The sequence below is a fragment of the Bacillus rossius genome, chromosome 14, assembly GCF_032445375.1.
Source record: "Bacillus rossius redtenbacheri isolate Brsri chromosome 14, Brsri_v3, whole genome shotgun sequence".
NCBI lineage: Eukaryota > Metazoa > Arthropoda > Insecta > Phasmatodea > Bacillidae > Bacillus > Bacillus rossius.
The window spans coordinates 47,870,257-47,891,112 of NC_086341.1; the positions used below are offsets into that span (position 1 = coordinate 47,870,257).

Genomic DNA, 20,856 nt, shown 5'->3' on the forward strand with positions numbered 1-20,856 from the left:
ATTTCATAGATGAGGATTATGATGATTGTAGAGAATTATTCGAAGTACGAATGCAACTAAAACTGCGTTAAGTCAAGGAAGAATTGAAGACTCGTGTTTGCATGTACAGTGCACTCCACCGAAGGAACTGATGGAATTGTTGGTTGACAATTTCCGGAAATGCTCCAGTGTCTTCATCTCCAGCCTCCGCTGTAAATTATGTTACAGCTGCCATCTTTCATTGTAGAAAATATTTGGATGTGACTTTAAAACCTAAATTTAAAAATATAAAATATTTTAATAAATTAGCAAAATATGAAATCTTTATGTTTAAAAATGGATGTTGGTACATATGAAGTTGATAAACTCCGACACGTTTGACCGATCACCATGAAAGTTGGCACATCAAAGTGATTTTTCATGAACAAGGTATTCATGCTATTCATTTTTTTGTAACTTGCTACTAGATGGTGCTGTAGCACATAAAATTCTATATTGCTCAACCTATCGGCATGGATAAATTCAATTTTATAACAGAAAATTATAGGTCATAGACGTACAAACAGTGAGCGGATGTTAATTACTTTGTGTCTGCCTCACGTCCATATAGTAAGGTTTTTCAACTTCCTATCATTCTCCTTGGTGAGACCCATCCGCCTAGTGGAGCTCGCCGCGACTACTATAAATATACATTGGCAGAATAACATCAGCTAGGTTCTGCCAGTGATAACAATTATTTTGCACACTTGACGTTCAAATTAAGAAGACAATTTTTGTCTACATCTGGTTTCCAAAAAAGTCCCTTTCACACTGTGTTCAGCCTGGGAAATGCCAGGTACTGCAGCTAGTCTATATATAAAAGTACTTTGTAAAAAAATCATGGACCTGTAAGGTTCTGGTGGGGGAATAAAAAAAACATATTGGGGAGACATACTTCCTTCATAATGTATCCACTGGCGGAATGACTCCCACTGCCTATCACACATCATTCCAGTCATATTAGTGTTATAAGCTGGGGAAAACAGGTTCATAAGAATGGTCCTATTTATTAAAATATATCTCTTTTTTACACTTATTTGTACATGAATGTCTCTGTGAAATGACAACAACCTAATTTCCTTAATTCACACGCCTCTTGTCATTTGTACCAGCATTGCCACCACTCTCTCGTTCAAGAAGACACAGTACAGTCACTCGCTGTTATTGCCAACCACAACTCACTGTGTAGGGAAACACCTATACACTCCTTAGGTGCCCCACGTTGATGGAGACAATAAATTTGTGAGGACCCTATCTGATACTCTGTATAGGTAGACAAATATGTTAGGTTTTCTTCTGTGTAAAATTTATTACGCTTAGATAACATTCAGTTGACATGTGCTAGGAATACTATTATGCCACAGTTAAGGATTGGCTGTAAAGTCATATACATATATATACACTTGAATAGGTAAATTAGAAATAACATATAACAAATACAATTAAAATTTTTACTTATTTATTGAAAGAAATGTCTCAAGTTTACCCTTAATATTAATCCTTATTTATTAGACTCAAATTTCCTAACTGCTTATTGGCACCGCAGAGCACAAAATATTATCAACTGACTGGAGTGACGATGTGCACATTTCCTCACTAAGCAAAAGTCTTTATTTTGGGTTCGACGAGATTTTTTCACAGTTTCAGTTCATGAATTAAGGTTCTTAATAGTTATTACCTCGGCTAGATAGGTTTAAATATGTTGTTAGAGCTCCGAGTCTCTCGTTCATCAAACCTCTGAGTTATGTTAAGTGTGTGTAAAAATAAAATAAATTATTTCAAAAAAATAGTTTCTCGTAGACAATGTTACTTAAGTTCAATTTCTCAATGTTTATTTTACGTTTAAGGCCGCGATGTGACAATGTGTATGGGAAGTACGTGGTGATTAACACTGAATGGGAGTAACAGACTCTTAGGCCGGGTTTATAGAAAATGCAAGAACACAGGACGCGACAACCGCAAGAAATTCACAGTCGTTTATAAAAAATGCAAGGACGCCGGCCATCGCCAACGTCAAAAAATAAAATTTCCGGAATAAGTCATGATTATTTTTAAAATCTTTGTTGTACTTATCGTACAGGCAGGGAAAATTTTGGATAAGATGAACAAGAAATTCATCACCTTCCTCCATTGCGCTGTATTCACTAGAAGAATGCCAGCCCTAAACATAAATAAACACAAGCTAGAGGTGGGTCGAAAAGTATCAACCAGATACTTTGTCACTGATACGCGCCTGTATCAGGAACGGCAAACGAGTACACTATTCAAGTATCTAGTACTTTAGTATCAGTTCAGAATTCGCCTGGAACAACGCCACGGCCAATGTGCGCAGAACCCGATCGCAGATGACTGTCACTTGGGCGGAGCTTGTGAAAGGGGAGGGAGCAGGAACGACGAATAAGGGATAAAGAAGGGAAAGAATGTAGGGGAGGAAGCGCAGGGGAAGGCGTTGAAGGAGAGGCGCAAAGCGAAATTGTTACGAGTCGTTTGGTTATTGTCCCACATCAAAGTACGCCCAGTGCGTAGTGCGTGCACAGTCTCGTTCAATAATAAAACTAATGAACTTTTAATATTAAAAAGTACATTAATACAAGATATAATATTTATATTTGTGCACCTAACAGCTATGAAAATGCAAATAAATTCTCAGTTGACACTAATAACAGATGTAATATCAACATATGGACTTTTTTTTTTTCGAAAACAATTAGTAACTAGTGTTTTCATTCATTAAAATATTACGATTTTATCAAAAATTAAGAATAAAAAAAACAGATACGTACATTAGTGAGCATACTATATCAATGTTTACGTTTCAAATGTTTCTTCAGATTAGTCGATGATTTATAACTCAGTTTTTGTTTGCACAAATTACAATTAGCAAACTCATTATTTTCCGTAAAAAAATTCCAGACAAATGAAGTCTTTTTCTTGCACTTATCCATTCCTTATTTCACTATAAAGATACTAACTACAAAGCATGACAGCCCTCAACAATGTACACGGCCAGGACGAACTGCAGTGAATGTTGAACTGATTGATACTGGCTGTATCAGGCGGGCATGAGAGTAACAGAGGTAGAGAATTACCGGGCGTGATAAATAATGTATCAGAGACACCGATACCTTTTTACGCTGGTGATGACGGCACGGAGGATGTGTACCCTGTAACGAAAATGCTGATACCTTGTCGCTTCCTGGGACCGCTACTGCTCTGATACAAAAGGATCAGAGACTTGTAACTAGGTACATTACTGTATCAGTATCAGGTTGGAACAGATACCAAAAATTGCTGTAACAACCCACCTCTAACACAAGCGTAACGAATAATTACAATCGCAGAGCCTTCTATATATGCATTACATGACAGTTTCAGTTTCCACATACTAAAGCAACCAGTATAGAAGGCCGAAACGCAAGGAGAAAATGCAAGAAGTAGAAAGTTGAACTTCTGCGTTGCGTTCTTTCGTTATTGCGTGTCTTTTTTTTTTTATAAACGTGCTGGTAGAAGAGTTAAGGTTGGACTTTTACCGTAGTTGCGTTTCTTGCGTTTTCTATAAACCCGGTCTTACAATTCTTTACTCACGTGTATATCACTCCTAAGATCTTTATCTTTCTAGATAAAGCCTTATGCACGTTTACATCCTAACAATGCATAATTGTCATCCTTATTTCAGGATGCCTACAATTTTCTAGCTATTTCGTTGGATATTTTCACATCGACGTCACGTAGCAGTTCTCGCTTAAGCCGGCCATTACATTTTTTTTTTAACCTTCTTAAATTAAGTCAGTTAACAATGAGTGACGTATTTCAAATAGCGGCTCGTGATTGGCCGAAAACCAAAAACTTACATTAATTACTATCAAATTAAGGAAATCCGCGCGCAACAATAGCGCGAAACACAAAATCTCTCTTAAAATTTAAATAAACATATATTGAAATGACAATTTACATTAAATAATAACGGCGTCAACTTAACCGTTTACCGTTTCAAGTCATTACCTCCTAAGAGGAGTCTTTGCAATTGTTCGGTAAACGTTCAATTCAGTCCATAAGACAATATTCACATAGATATACATTTTCAAATAATACCGTTTTCCAATAAATAAAATGTTAGACATAGAGTATACAAATCAATAAACATTAATAATTTCTTAATCTGGGCGAAAACATAAAATGTTGCGGTACAACTGGTATCATTTCCCACAACTACAATGCCAATTCTGCCTCAATGGTCAGGGGGTATCCTCATATCCCTGCACCTGCTAAGAAATTGTGATGATTACACTACACAACGAATGTGATGCAGAAACTTTTTGTATCATTAGGGATGTTCTAGCTACACACCACAGGTCAAGCGTGGTGACACGTGATGTCGCTCCACACGCGCTGCACAGGTGATGACGCACTCTCCCCATGTGGGACGCACACGCACTGGAGCATGGAGATGAGGGTGTTTGCCCAGAGAGCTGCGTCAGACCGGACGAGTTGGTAACATTGGACCCTTTCACACGGGCATTTGGGTGGTTGGCGAATCGCTTTCAACTACTGGGTAGGGACTAGGTAACTGTTTGAATATATTCAATTTTTGTTAAAAATGTATTGACATCGTCCGACCGTCGACCACCCCTAAGCCCGACCTGCACCCGCCAGTATACTCTCCCGCTAACGGAACGCACCCCTGGCCGTGGCCCACCCGAGTCGAGCGAGCCACCGAGCCGAACGGCCAAACCAGACATTATTATTATAAAGCACACTAAATCCGAGTGGACTAGAGACGAACCACACCCATTCCCCCTCAAACAATTAATTACGAATTTTGCGACCTTAAAGTCTCTTCCAGACGCAGTCATTTAGTTTTTAACGTAATGAGGTCAAGCTTGGCGCGGCAGGGGCCGACGCGCCACCGGACGCCATGCCAGTTCGGCAGTTCAACTCGACTCGCGGACCGGGACGGACCTACGTCCCACGGAGAGACCACAACCATTGTCTTCACCGCAAGTAACGTCCGGTAAATATAGTCATTTAGCATAAACCAAACCTTTTTCTATTCACCTCTCCGTGCGCGCCCGGTCCGTTTTTTACGGTTCAGGACCTAATCCGACCGCGTAAACGTAAAGACGCCCCGCACCACACCTGGTGCGCAGGGTCGCTCTTCAGCATACGGCACGGGCCGCCTCCCGCAAACCACAGAACTTTTCTTAAGGCCACGCGCCTTCGCGCTGACCACAAACCCGCAAGGGAAACTTCGCCAAGTTTAGTGGCGGTGCGTGTACCACCCCAGTAGGCACGGCACCCGCGTAGAAACAATCGCTTACGGGACTGGCCGACTCCAGTCACCCACAAACACTGTGTGACACGTCAATTGTGCGCGCCTAATTTTCATTAAGTGTACTTTGTTAACGTAACTTTGCGCCACGTCATTTGTGCGCGCCTAATTTTCATTAAGTGTACTTTGTTAACGTAACTTTGCGCCACGTCATTTGTGCGCGCCTAATTTTCATTAAGTGTACTTTGTTAACGTAACTTTGCGCCACGTCATTTGTGCGCGACTAATTTTCATTAAGTGTACTTTGTTAATGTAACTTTGCGCCACGTCATCTGTGCGCGCCTCTCATGCATCAAGTGTACTTTGCCTGCATACTGTTACCCGAGTAACCAGTGCCACGAAACATTGAACATGTACCGGCCTGCACCTCGCAACGGACAAGTAGCCCTCAGGGGCATGTTTGTGCTCAGTAATTGTATGGTGTGACGTCAACCCCTTGAATAAAGGCACGTCGCTACTACGGCAATCCCACGCATTCTTCTTTAACGTAATTTCCCAGGCAATACCGCCGACGGTTCTAGCGGACCACGCTGGGGCAACGAACCACGACCCCCCCCCCCCCTCATTGGTTAGACACCGAGCTAGCCTGGCGCCCTCCCGGAACATAAAACGTTAACCAGACCAGCCACCCCGCTAGAACTCGCGCCCGGACTCGAACACGAGACAGCAGCTGATGGCAGTATTGTTAATAAATAAAAAGTAGAGTAGATAATTATATTTGCTAGAATTTTCGCAAATGTTTATTTTAATCAGAATCATACATGATTATGCAATTTAACTGTTTAAACATATTTATTTTCTTTAATTAATATTTTTTTGAGAAAAACATTAAAATGAAAAAAGTATAAAAAAATGGACGCGTGTAATTAGGTACGTGCGTGAAAAGATATACTTCTTTGGCATCATTAAAAAATAGTTTTTAATTGCATGTAAATAATTCTCCATGGTAGCGTTAAAAGTTTAACGCAACCTTGTTGGAAGTCGCATTAGAAGTATAACTTCAAAATCCTTGAGAGTGTTGAACCCAAGCTTGCAGATTATCAGCCCATGCAATTAACTTCTACACCACGCCAATGACCTAGCACTAAAGAAAAATATTTGTTCAACACTATTTATTTTAGATTAAAACTTTAACTGACAATTGCGTCAAAATTACAAGTTATTACTGTGTATAAACCCTACAAAGCTTTCAAATAAATTGAAAACCCTAAATTTGACCCAAAGTTTAAAACGAAATCGTTTTTAAAAGATATATTTACTGTTATATGATACTTCCATTTAAATAATGTTAATGAAGGGACATCTGCTACTAGCGCCATTAGTTTGCAAGCCGCCGGGAGCTTCATTTGTCGGACAAGCCACGCCAAGGCAAAGGATAGGAAGTTTCCTGACCTATCTATATGACCGTAGTTTTTATTTAAATTTCGTTATCTAAGACTGGGTTTTATTGTTTGTAAATATGGTTCATTATAAATCTAATATTTTTTATTAAAAAGTTTTTTTTATAGTGTTTAAGATTGTAATAATGTTATTTACTAAATATGAGTGAGTGCGTGGTACGAAATGTTTTCCTTAATTTGGAACAGTTTTTGCAGAAGGTGCGTTTAACTTGATTAATCACAATACAAAAAAAAGTATCATCTTGGCTAATTTCTTTATTTTGTATACGTTTTACAAACATAAATTATTATTGTATCGGATCTTTGGACGTACTATATACAGCAGGGATTATGCATCACAGAATTAAGGCCATCAGGATTAAGGTCTGAACTTGAACTTGGATACGTGATATAGAACATTAACCTGAAAGTTTTTTTTATTTACTTTTAAGGGCCTCTTTTAGAGTCATGTTGATGCAGTTTAAGTAAAATTTATCTTGTTAAAATTTTTCAGAGAACCAGATTATTATTAGTCTATAGATACTATTTTAGTCTTAACAGTATTTTAGTCAAGATCGCATAATATAAGGATCGTATACATCTCTTACTGCAACGGCACTTCACTCGTCCTGTTAAAATAATATGGTCACTGTCCGTATAAAATCCACCCAAACAATTACCTAATCCTCCAAACTAATATAATCTTGTTTTCAATATAATTAACATTCGATTATTTTCCTTATGATTTTATTACATATTTATTTCCAACTCTAATTTAATCCCGTCGAGCGTGGTGGCTTGTTGACATGACTGCGGGATCCGTGACTATTCACTTGTTTGGAGGCCCTCCCCTGGATAGTTGAAAAATTAAATCTTTGAAACAAAATTTTAAGACAACTTGTAAATTAAGTTTTGATGATGGTTTTGCTAATTTATCTTACGAAAAGTTAATTTTCTTTCTTGTTAAATTATCCTTGGGTCACTTTTATAAATGCTTATGATTAAATGGAATCATGTAGTTATATATTACATCAAATATATGTATATTTATATATTTGATATAATCTATTTTAAAGTTTTTCTGATATTATCTTGAATTGAAACTCTGAAAAGCACTTGGCCAAACACAAGCTAATATCCTGTTAAAAATGTCCGAGGTCGCCGAGACGTGTTGCCCTTGTGCGAGGCATTGAGCTGTGTAGCCTCGGGGCACGTCACTTGCAGTCTTTCCGTGCACTGCCTAACTCACACCTCACCTTGTTTGTCGCAGGTGGCGGCTCTCGACATTTTCGAAGCCCTCATCTTCAACTACAAGATAAAGTCGAGTGACTGGTTGGAGCCGTCGGCACTGCACTTCGGAAGCTCGGTGGCAGAGTTCTCCAAGCAGCTGGAAGTGAGTGCTCTGTCCCTCGATGTTTGCTCGCAGCGTCCTCGCTACGCGTCTCTGGGGACCACTTGTTTGTTCGGAAGCGCGGCGTGCACGCATGCGAAGCTCGTTGTGGCCGGGGGATTCGTGGGCGCCACCGTGTCCCTGGCACGTTGCAGGAGACGCTGCGTGTGTTCTACGCGCAGCGCCTGGAGCAGCTGCAGCAGGGGCAGCCGGCGGCGCGGGAGGCGCTCGGAGCAGAGGGCACGGCCGGCGCCCAGCACGCCCAGCTCGCCCAGACCTACACCTGCGAGCTGTGCTCCAGGTACGACTGTGGCCGGAACCCACGGTTTAGCCACACAAGGTTTAGGAAATATTACATTAATTATTAGTGTATTCCCTCCATATCACAGCCCCTCGTACACGGGAACAGCAGGAATTGTGTTTCCCAAGTACAGTTGCCAGTTTGCACATGTATGAGTATGTCTATTCATAAACATGTGTGTCTCATGTACTCATTAATGTTAACATATATATGCATTTATGACTTTTCTTTACGAAATCAAATAGTTGAATTAAGAACAAAGTATTAAATCAGTTAAATAACAACAAACACAGTGTAAAATGTCCAGTTTTATTTTCTCAAGCACATACATTATTTAAAGATTCTAAGCGTAAACGTTGGAGTACTAAAAGTCTGCTATTCCCTGAGATTTAATGTGACAAACAATTTTCTTTTTAAAATTGCATTAATAAAAAAACTTGCTTGTAAGAAATGATATGCTGGACCACCTCCTTCGCACACCCTGGCTACGGCTCTGCCAGGTTTATTACATTTGTGGACTTCCTGTGTGTAGTCTCTGTTCAACTGGGTGAACCCGAAACGTCGCTCCAATTACGGAACCGTAAATGTTACACTGCCTTATCTTAGAGCTAAAATCCTGGAAAAGATGTCACACCGTTAGGAAACATAGTTACTTTCGTCAAGTTGTGGAGTCGCGAGTCGGAGAACTACTGTCGCTGACATGTTGCCTCTGGTTTGTGACCCAGTGGCCGTGCTGCCTTTGACCTGTGGGCCAGTTGGAGGCTGGAATTTTCCTTTAAATTATAATTTAAAAATTTAAAATTTAAAATTAGCTCTTGGAACAGGAAACAAAAAAAGAATTTATTGTATTTCTAATTAGTTGAAGAGGTGTCATTGTTACCCCGAAAGTAGGAAGCATAGGTGGCATACCGCAAGATGGTATCGTACACCGTGTGGTGAGTTTGTGCACAGACACGGGCTTCCCAAGGCTGCAAGGGGAGGGGAGTTCAGTTATGGACTCAACTGAACCACCAGGGGCCTAAGGAAAGTCTGCGGAGAGGACTCTCGATGAAGGGGCAGGAGAGCGTAAGCTACAAGATCGCGGTCCACATTATGGCCTGCTGGTAGAGTGTGCACAGCAGTGTAGAAGGGAGGGGAGGGGAGAGAACTTCATCCTAAACGTCTGGTGCTCTGTGAGCCGTGCGGCCATCAGCAGGACACGGCGCTGGGCCGTCTCTAAATTCCGAAATTGAGATCCGTGGGTGCCTGGAGGAGCAGGAACGGGTTAAGGTCAGGCAGTCGTGACACGGTGCGTGAATGTCCAGCCCTCGGCCACTGGAGACTGGAAGCGCCTCGTGGGAGAATGCTTGTTAACAGCGGTAAGTAATGAAGCTGTCACGCCTGAGGCCTAAATAAATATTATATGAAAGGTCTTGCAAAATATGGAAATGCTTAAAAAATAATTACTTCAAATTTACTAATCATAAAATATTAAATCTTTAGAAAATATGAAGAGACTTGTGACTTGAAATCCAACCATACGTGGCACAGGTTATAAATTACTCTGTTAGTGTAATAAGTGAAATTTGTAATAATTTTAATACGTCTAAAAGTGATCTCTTCGTTGAGCCACACTGTTGAGAGACTGTGACGAAATAAAGGAGTAAAGTAGAGGGTAGAACAAGAGGAAGTCGTGGCCTGGTACCCACCCTCCACAAGCACTGCTTGTGTCTGTAGACACTTTCTTATATTTGTTACATGATTGTTTTGAAATGTTTATTACATCGCAAGATCTGTTTACATACATGATATTGCTTAGCTGAAAAATATTTCCACTATGAATTTGATTGTGGTTTCTTCTGCGCATTATCTCTACAATCATGTCTCATTCAAAATCATTATTTAAACTTCCCTAGTGCCAAAGTTGCATTAGCGTATCTCTCGAGGTCAACATTAATTTGGGTTTTATCATGTCTATATATAACTCATTATACTTAACAGTATGTACGACATTTTTAATTTTAAAGGACAGGGGGACATATTTTGTGTTTTTCATTTGCTTTACAGACTGGTTCCACCAACTACCTGTAGCAATTTTGTGCCTTCATAACACATTTTGGGGACAGGAAATACAAAGCAGATTGGTGAGAGGTGATTTGTTCAAGTAAAACAAGGTAGAACCCAGCGTAGTGGTACGTAGTCGATCATCCTGAAAGCGAAGCAGCGGAGAGGAAGTGTCCTACTAAATGACCATTAATTCGTTGTCACAAGCTTTAAATAACGAATGGTTCCAGTAGTGTGATGTTAGTGTGGCTGGTGTTTCAGGATGCACAGGTCAGTCACGGAGCGTGCGGATGGCTGTTTCAGGAAGTTCCAGTCGGTGGCAAAGCTCTCGGCGCACATCTCCCGGAGCCACCGGCACAGAGGGAGCAGCAGATGTGACATCTGTGAGCTGCAGCTGTCCTCGCCCGGCGAGCTGCTGTCGCACAACCAGACCGTGAGTACGCTCGTGGCAGACGGCGGTGACGTGTGGTGGGTGGCGCGAACTGTGTGGTCTCGTCGCCTGCAGGTCCACGACTCGGCCCAGCAGCTCTCCGGGGACGACTTCCCGTCGCTGCCGTTCCTGTGCTGTCGCACATGTCTGTCCGCGCACAAGACGCTGCAAGGCTTCACCGCGCACACGTGCTCGCAGGCTCCCGGGACCGCGGTGAGTGGCGCGTGCCGGCCGGGAGACGTGTGCTGGCTTCAACTAGAGTTGAGGAGCAAGCAGGGCTTCCTACAGAGAGCAGAGCTGTGCAGGTGTTCTGATTAGATGCCAGTGACCAGAGTGACCTGTACCAAGCCAGACAGTACTACGGCAGATGTGACGTCATGGCAGTACTCATCTGCTAGAATTCTTGGTTCAATCACTGATCATTGTAAAAATTATTTTATGCTTATAAATCATTATTAAAATTCATTTTGTTTCCACTACGTTATCGATGAACATACTGCCAATCCTCATTATGAACAAGGTCTCCATACAAGGCAGCTGCCAGACGAAATAAATATATCACTCACTGTCATTGCGCCTACATTGGAAACCCTCTTCTCTAACCTTGTGGCTAACACAGTACCAACTGCAAGTACGTGGACGAAGCATTCCGAACCTCGAGACCTTCAGTAACGATACATAGCATGCCTAAAGTCTCTGTAAACGCCAGAGTCAAACAAAAAGAATTCTTAATTACTCCTTCTCTAAGCGGTTAGTCTCCTTGAGGGACTTAAACTTATTCGTTTCCTCGTGACTGCAATCTCCCATTGAGGCATATCCCTCTTCTGACTAACCATTAAAATGAGATACTTAAAATTATCTTTAAACTTATTTTTTATTACTCCTTGGTTGAAGCTGTGCACTACTTATGACTTTTATGAAGACAAGACTATGCACCTTGACATAACTTGTTCACTTAAACTCGGGCCTCTCCTGCCCTAAGTTAGCCTAAATAAACTTACATTTAATATTATCATCGAGCCTAACAACTTGTTTCCACAGCGGGGCCACGCCAGCCCGAGTGTGCCCGAACGACCTATTACGTCTTTACGTCAATAGGACATCTGAACCCGACAACACGAGTGGACCCTGTGCAACGGCAAACACCTCCTTGGAAATCCTCCGCCAGATTTTCCAGAACGTCTCTGCCCCGCCTTGCCCAAATATTTGTAACCAGGCCTCGGGCCAGCTGAGGGGGGCCCCCTAATTCACCAGCATCACGCGGGCATGGCACACGCTGCTTACGCCACAGCGCGACCCGAAACCGTCAGGCACATGGTCGTCTAGACACCACAGGAACTTGTAGCACTAGCACAGCTCATGCCAGCCAGTTACGAGGTCATGCCACCCACCCGGAGTCCGAACCTGGGATCATTTCAAACTTAAGCTAGGCGGCACTGGAATGTGTATCTATAATTGGCAGATAACAACCCCAAGGGAACAAGTTTGCTCTCGAGTCGCTGGAGTGGGATGCCGAGGTGTTGCGAGGGCTGTGCTGTGAAGCCGAGAGCGTGCTCTGCCGGCAGGGGGAGGCCAGGGGCGCCGGGCAGCAGCTGGTCGCCAGCACGGACCACCTGAGGGCGCTGCGCAAGTACCGCTGCGGGCTGTGCCGGGAGGAGTACCGCAGCCAGGCCCGCATGCTGTACCACCTGGAGCGCTGTCGCCAGGGCCCGTACCTGTGCGAGCTGTGCGCCCACCAGTTCCCCTCCAAGAAGGAGCTCAACCTGCACAAGAAGAAGGCCCACAGGTGTGGCCGAGCACTGAACACATCGCCTCTATTTCATGCACTAGAGTGGTTCGCTTTCAAGTCACAGTATTTTATGTGAAAGCAGTTGCATGTTATGTACAAACATGTAAAAAAAAAGTTCACCAAAGAAAAAGTCAAACTTTGAAAGGAGCGCGCCTGCTAAAATCTTCGACATGGCCAAGGGACACTAAACTACTACTATTGGAGCTAGTTTTACCTTTTTCATTGTTGCGTAGAAGTTCTTGAAGCGTAGTGGACAGCCCCATGCGACGGGCCCGCCACTCACCACGCTTGCCGTTGACGAGACACGACATGTGAGCCATGCAGTCCCTAGTCCGGTAGATTCCCGCAGATTTCAAACCACCCAAACACTTTTTAAGATTTTAGAATAATAAATATTTTACAAATCTAAAAAAAAAAGTCACAATAAATATGCAAAGCTATAACTTTTTTTTTTTACAAAAATAGTTATTTAGAAAAAAAAAAGGAACAGAATCTGAAGTTTTCAAATAAAATTAAAGGCAGCATTACCAATTGTAAGAAATAATGACCAGGTTTGGTAAAAACTAGGACAGGTTTTTTTCTTCTTCATTAAATGATTTTCTTAATAAAAAGGCACGTATAATTAAAAGTACGAGAAGGTGAAACCCACCACTTATTGTGTCCACCACAGTTTCCACAAGTGTTACTCTGTATGCTGTTTGAGTTGTGAAGTGTTGGCTGCGACTCGAAGCTGTGCTTGTGTCGCAGGGGAGCCAAGTGCTTCTTCTGCGACGAGTGCTCTCTGGCGTTCAAGCTGCTCACCTCGCTGCAGAAGCACAAAGTGAACAGACACGAGAGCGAGCAAGGCTCCTACCCGTGCGATCAGTGCAGCCAACACTTCACCAAGAAAATACACCTCACCAACCACAAGATACGGATGCACAAGATGGACCGGAAGTTCCTTTGCCAGGTGCGTGAACGTCACTTCCTCGTGTTCCAGTCTTGCAGTCTTTCTTCTCAGTATGTTCACGTTTGTGCTAGCGTCATCTAGAGTTCCTTCCAGATGCTAGCTTCATTTTTAAGTCTTCTAGAAAATCAGACATTCATAAATTAAAAATTAACTTATAATTTTAATTAAATATCGTAAAATAATTAAATCTCACACTGTGAGAAGTAAGATTGTGCATTTGAAATAAGCTTGTAACAGTGGAAAACCCACTCTCAAATACTGTATGTAAATTCTGACTGTTCTTTATTTTGAAAATGGATCAAATGAAGAAATGATATGAGTAAAAGGAAAACAGTAACTAAACTCATGAGTACTTATTGTTCGCTGTGTTGGAAACTTTGTTGGTTTGTCCAGGTTTGTGGCCACAAGTTCACCAACTCCAACAGCTTGAACACTCACCTGAAAACACATTCGGAAAAAAAGAGGTTCAAATGTTCCTACTGCAAGAAGCTGTTCCGGCAGAAAGAGAAACTGAAGTATCACACACGAATACACACAGGTAACGTGATACTTCATTAGTTATGATTAGAGGCAAGATTATATGGTGAATAGCGATGAAACAAATAACAGCGAAATCAAGTCAATACATTGCCAAACACCGAAAAGGAAGTCAGTAACACCACATGACACTGAAATGCAGCTAAATTCTTCTGATTAGCTCATTACAGCTAAAAATATACAATTCATTTAATAAATCGTTATTTTAGGTTTTTATTATCTTATTATTTAAAAACCTAAAATGTAATATTCACACTAAAAAACATTATTTCTATCTATGGTTTTTTCAAAGTAAATTAAATAAAAGCAGTCTACAGCTGATTATATACAGTGATGGGTTAAGACCCATTGTTAGGAACCCTGAAAAACTGTAAATAAAATCAATCAAAAGCGGTGTTAAAATAAGGCAAAAGTGGTGCAAAAAATCTGTACTAAAACATAATAGTGGTGCAAAAAACGGGTGTAAAAATTAATCATTGCTTCTATTTATATATAAAATTTCATTGCTTTGCATTGCCTTAAAAGCATGCTAGCTGCATTTTTCATGTATGTGTTTGCATGAATTGTGTGATTAAAATATAATTGACAGAGTACTTACCTTCAATTGTTCTTTGTATGTGTGCCTGTTATTCCTGGTCCATTTTACTTCATAAAGAGGACAATGTCGTCACACTTATTTTTTTTCTGGGTCTGAGAAAAGCACTTGAGTATGCATTTTAAGAGTGTGTTTGCCGATGTACAGTGGCAGGCTCATAGGTATCACATATGAAACCACGTGGGGATTGAAGTCTTGCACAGTAGTGTGGTCTGTGTGAAGAGCTTGTCAGCTGGAAGCAGTGAACTGCCCTCACTTGCAGGGGAGAAGCCTCACGTCTGTCAGACGTGCGGCAAGAGCTTCATACGCAAGTCGCAACTGCACGACCACGCGCTGCGCCACCAGGGCAAGAAGCGCCACAGCTGCGCGGACTGCAACAAGACCTACGCCGGTCTCTGGGACCTCAAGCAGCACATCAGGTAGAGCAGCCCCTCGCATTGCTCTGCAGGTAGAGCAGCCCCTCACATTGCTCTGCAGGTAGAGCTGCCCCTCGTATTGCTCTGCAGGTAGAGCTGCCCCTCGCATTGCCCTGCAGGTAGAGCAGCCCCTCACATTGCTCTGCAGGTAGAGCTGCCCCTCACATTGCTCTGCAGGTAGAGCTGCCCCTCGTATTGCTCTGCAGGTAGAGCTGCCCCTCGTATTTCCCTGCAGGTAGAGCAGCCCCTCACATTGCTCTGCAGGTAGAGCTGCCCCTCGTATTGCTCTGCAGGTAGAGCTGCCCCTCGTATTGCTCTGCAGGTAGAGCTGCCCCTCACATTGCTCTGCAGGTAGAGCAGCCCCTCACATTGCTCTGCAGGTAGAGCTGCCCCTCGTATTGCTCTGCAGGTAGAGCTGCCCCTCGCATTGCTCTGCAGGTAGAGCTGCCCCTCACATTGCTCTGCAGGTAGAGCTGCCCCTCGCATTGCCCTGCAGGTAGAGCTGCCCCTCGTATTGCTCTGCAGGTAGAGCTGCCCCTCGTATTGCTCTGCAGGTAGAGCTGCCCCTCGCATTGCTCTGCAGGTAGAGCTGCCCCTCGCATTGCTCTGCAGGTAGAGCTGCCCCTCGCATTGCTCTGCAGGTAGAGCTGCCCCTCGCATTGCTCTGCAGGTAGAGCTGCCCCTCGTATTTCCCTGCAGGTAGAGCTGCCCCTCACATTGCCCTGCAGGTAGAGCAGCCCCTCCCATTGCCCTGCAGGTAGAGCTGCCCCTCGCATTGCCCTGCAGGTAGAGCTGCCCCTCGTATTGCTCTGCAGGTAGAGCTGCCCCTCGCATTGCCCTGCAGGTAGAGCTGCCCCTCGCATTGCCCTGCAGGTAGAGCAGCCCCTCGCATTGCCCTGCAGGTAGAGCAGCCCCTCGCATTGCCCTGCAGGTAGAGCAGCCCCTCGCATTGCTCTGCAGGTAGAGCTGCCCCTCGCATTGCTCTGCAGGTAGAGCTGCCCCTCGTATTGCCCTGCAGGTAGAGCTGCCCCTCGTATTGCCCTGCAGGTAGAGCTGCCCCTCGCATTGCCCTTAAGGTAGAGCAGCCCCTCGCATTGCCCTGCAGGTAGAGCTGCCCCTCGCATTGCTCTGCAGGTAGAGCTGCCCCTCGCATTGCCCTGCAGGTAGAGCTGCCCCTCGCATTGCCCTGCAGGTAGAGCAGCCCCTCGCATTGCCCTGCAGGTAGAGCAGCCCCTCGCATTGCCCTGCAGGTAGAGCAGCCCCTCGCATTGCCCTGCAGGTAGAGCAGCCCCTCGCATTGCCCTGCAGGTAGAGCAGCCCCTCGCATTGCCCTGCAGGTAGAGCAGCCCCTCGCATTGCCCTGCAGGTAGAGCAGCCCCTCACATTGCTCTGCAGGTAGAGCTGCCCCTCGTATTGCTCTGCAGGTAGAGCTGCCCCTCGTATTGCTCTGCAGGTAGAGCAGCCCCTCCCATTGCCCTGCGGGTAGAGCTGCCCCTCGCATTGCCCTGCAGGTAGAGCAGCCCCTCACATTGCCCTGCAGGTAGAGCAGCCCCTCGCATTGCCCTGCAGGTAGAGCTGCCCCTCGCATTGCTCTGCAGGTAGAGCTGCCCCTTGCATTGCTCTGCAGGTAGAGCTGCCCCTCGCCTTGCCCTGCAGGTAGAGCTGCCCCTCGCATTGCCCTGCAGGTAGAGCTGCCCCTCGCATTGCCCTGCAGGTAGAGCTGCCCCTCGCATTGCCCTGCAGGTAGAGCTGCCCCTCACATTGCTCTGCAGGTAGAGCTGCCCCTCCCATTGCTCTGCAGGTAGAGCTGCCCCTCCCATTGCTCTGCAGGTAGAGCAGCCCCTCGCATTGCTCTGCAGGTAGAGCTGCCCCTCACATTGCTCTGCAGGTAGAGCTGCCCCTCGCTTTTCCCTGCAGGTAGAGCTGCCCTTCACGTTGCTCTGCAGGTAGAGCTGCCCCTCGCGTTGCTCTGCAGGTAGATATGCCTCTCACGTTTATCTGCAGGTGTAGTGTGTTCCTCGTGTGCAGACACTCTCAGGATATGATCATTTAGTAGACGGTAAACCACCATTAAGAGGCATGATGTGTAAAACATGTTTCTCTTTAGATCAGTTAGGAATTAAATGTACGTCATTTAAACATGAAAATTGCATTTAAATTTCTCACTTTACCTACTAGGTTGCATAAAACTTGGACAATTATTTTTTATTCCATTCCATTAGCCCTGTTTGTTACTGATAACTTATTTTAAAATTCTCATGCAGCCTTAATGTCTCATTTTACTTATTTCATTACACCAATGCCTTACTTAGCACATCTTCAATTTACACAAATTAATGTAGCGTGGTGTTAATTTTACTGCCCCAGTCTTGAATAGCACGTCTGTATATTTCAGTTAGCACGATATCGCTACAGGCAAAGAAAAAAGTTCTTCTGCCCTGTAAATATCATGTCAAGTTATTTAGCTTAGCAGAATGAAAGGGAAAACCCGTCCAGCACAGCAGGTAAGGGCGAGTGGGCCAAGGCACTAGCACAATACTAGACTAACAAACCCTCAGGGCTGTCTCAGGAGCACACACAGTGCCGGCAGTGGCCAGCAGCGGAACTACGGAGGGCGGTGGAAGGATGAGGTAGCTACGTCACAGGGGTGGAGGGAAAGGAAATGCACTGCAGGGGTTCAACACAGTCGATGCAGGGCCGCGCACATCGAACACAGAGACACTGATCTTGCTTGATCAAGTGTTCATAAGTTATTTCTCAAATACTCTCCCTAAATGCAAAATGTTATTGTAATAATAATTGTATTTTTGAACATGCTTGAACATTAATATTTTCGCGAAACAGACACTGTGATTAGAAATTGTTGCTGAAACGCCTCACATCAACATGACCGTGCTGGGACATACCCAGTTAGCCAGTGCTCTACACACTATTTATTTATATTTGTAACTTGCCCACTGACAGAGAACTTTTGGGATGGGCACTACATACAGACAGTTAAACAAATACAGTAGACTTCCGACAAAAGTTGGTGTATGACAAACTTATGAGGTGTGCTAAGTCAAGTATTCGTAAGCAAATAGTATTCATTATTTTTAAGTGTTAGTATTCGAGGTCAAATGGTTTTCGAATATTCGTTATTGAATATTCGCACAGGCCTACTGTATTGTATGAACTGTGTGATGCATACATGCCGTGCAGGAAGAAGCACTCAGCACCGACAGAGCCCGTGGCCACGGAGGCAGGCTCCCAGCCGTGCGGGGACGTGGAGGAACAGCCCGCGGCGACCACTGCGACCACTGCCACCTCCGAGGCGTGCGAAGGAGGGAAGCCGGCCGCTGCTCTGTGCACGATGCAGAGCACGGTGCTAGGTGCGTGCGAGGTGTCGGTGCCCAAGCTGTTGCCCGTGGTGCAGCTGGGGGAGGTGATACAGGCCGACCACACCACCGCGGACAACTCCAAGTACATAGTGTACCTGGGGGCCATGCAGCCCCTCGCCAGCGACACCCTGCAGCTGATCGACCTGCAGCTGCTGAGCCAGCCCACCTACGTGCTGGCCTGCGCCTCCGGCCTGGACCTCCCCACCATCACCTATTAGCAGCACCATCGTGCTGTACATCCCCACCATCACCTATTAGCAGCACCATGAACAACCAGTCGTGCTGTACATTCCCACCATCACCTATTAGCAGCACCATGAACAACCAGTCGTGCTGTACATCCCCACCATCACCTATTAGCAGCACCATGAACAACCAGTCGTGCTTTACATTCCCACCATCACCTATTAGCAGCACCATGAACAACCAGTCGTGCTGTACATCCCCACCATCACCTATTAGCAGCACCATGAACAACCAGTCGTGCTGTAGATCCCCACCATCACCTATTAGCAGCACCATGAACAACCAGTCGTGCTTTACATTCCCACCATCACCTATTAGCAGCACCATGGACAACCAGTCATGCTTTACATTCCCACCATCACCTATTAGCAGCACCATGAACAACCAGTCGTGCTGTAGATCCCCACCATCACCTATTAGCAGCACCATGAACAACCAGTCGTGCTGTAGATCCCCACCATCACCTATTAGCAGCACCATGAACAACCAGTCGTTCTTTACATTCCCACCATCACCTATTAGCAGCACCATGAACAACCAGTCGTGCTGTAGATCCCCACCATCACCTATTAGCAGCACCATGAACAACCAGTCGTGCTTTACATTCCCACCATCACCTATTAGCAGCACCATGAACAACCAGTCGTGCTGTAGATCCCCACCATCACCTATTAGCAGCACCATGAACAACCAGTCGTGCTTTACATTCCCACCATCACCTATTAGCAGCACCATGAACAACCAGTCGTGCTGTAGATCCCCACCATCACCTATTAGCAGCACCATGAACAACCAGTCGTGCTGTAGATCCCCACCATCACCTATTAGCAGCACCATGAACAACCAGTCGTGCTGTAGATCCCCACCATCACCTATTAGCAGCACCATGAACAACCAGTCGTGCTGTACATCCCCACCATCACCTATTAGCAGCACCATGAACAACCAGTCGTGCTTTACATCCCCACCATCACCTATTTTTAGAGTCCTTTAAAATGAGCAATTGTGATAAACTCTAAAAATAATACACTTTCTGATGCTTTGAAGAAATAATGCAATTTTGTCATTTTTTTTTTCAATTTTTTTACAAGTTCCTATAGAAACAAGATCTCATTTTATGAATGTTACGTTTTCACAACTTTCTTGGCAAAATATCTTGAAATAAGTGCTTTGTAGAGAGAAAAAAATGCATATGATAAAACTTGTTGCTAATTTAACTATAAAAAAAATGTGTGCGTGTACTTATGTAGGCGCGTGAGAAGTTATACTTCTTTGGCATCATAAAAAATAGTTTTTAATTGTATGCAAATAATTAATTACAATACAATAAAAAAATGGCTGGAAAAAAATAGTCAACACAGTTAATAAAGTTCAGTTTAAATTTGAAAAATTAAATAAATAAAATTTAGAGTTTGATAATTATATATGTATGACATAATTTGTACTAAAAATTATAAGATTCTTAATTTTAAATATTTATTATTGATTATTTAATATTTTAAAAGAAAATAAATAAATTTAATAACAAATTCAAAAATTTATTTTAAGATTATTCATTTTTTAAATAGTTATTATTTTCTTAATTTAATATTCACTTTTCATTTTCATCAAAAAGTTTTCATTAAATTTGATCATTTTTTTATAAATTTATATTATTATTTATTTATTAATAATTAATATTTATTATTATTAATAATTTTTATTTATTAATAATTAATATTTTAATTTGATGACGATTTTAATTTTTAACACAAATTTTTTATTAAATGTTTTATTAAATTTCTTTCTTAATTTTGTAAATATTAAATAACCAGTAATAAATATTTAACATTAATAATTTAATAATATTTAGTATTAATTATATTAAATAATAATATTTTTTTTTATATCAATAATACATACGGATAGTTATCCTCAATTATATTGGAGTACTTGAAAAAGTATGTAAGCACAATTTTTTTTACTAATATTTACGAATAGTAAATAATATTAATCAAAATATTCAATTTAATTCACTGCTGAATATAATTTATTAGCACATATATAATTCACAC

At 43.1% G+C, this 20,856-nt stretch overlaps 1 protein-coding gene across 4 annotated transcripts; it reads left to right on the top strand.

The window, feature by feature from the left end:
- Nucleotides 1-6,756: 6,756 nt before the first annotated feature.
- LOC134538893 (zinc finger protein 117-like) lies at nt 6,757-20,206 on the top strand. Of its 4 annotated transcripts, XM_063380498.1 has the most exons (10): nt 6,757-6,945; nt 7,997-8,119; nt 8,272-8,417; nt 10,764-10,893; nt 10,966-11,103; nt 12,456-12,676; nt 13,427-13,628; nt 14,022-14,166; nt 15,023-15,179; nt 18,378-20,206. In XM_063380498.1, exons 1-10 carry the CDS (start codon nt 6,889-6,891, stop codon nt 18,772-18,774), a joined length of 1,716 nt encoding a protein of 571 aa, XP_063236568.1. In that variant the 5' UTR covers nt 6,757-6,888; the 3' UTR covers nt 18,775-20,206. The 4 variants fall into 4 exon arrangements, with proteins under 4 accessions (XP_063236568.1, XP_063236566.1, XP_063236564.1 ...); XM_063380496.1 differs by lacking the exons at nt 6,757-6,945; nt 7,997-8,119; nt 8,272-8,417 and having other exon boundaries at nt 10,805-10,893; nt 18,378-19,470; nt 19,522-20,206; XM_063380494.1 differs by lacking the exons at nt 6,757-6,945; nt 7,997-8,119; nt 8,272-8,417 and having other exon boundaries at nt 10,805-10,893; nt 18,378-19,266; nt 19,318-20,206.
- The last annotated feature ends 650 nt before the right edge of the window (nt 20,207-20,856 follow it).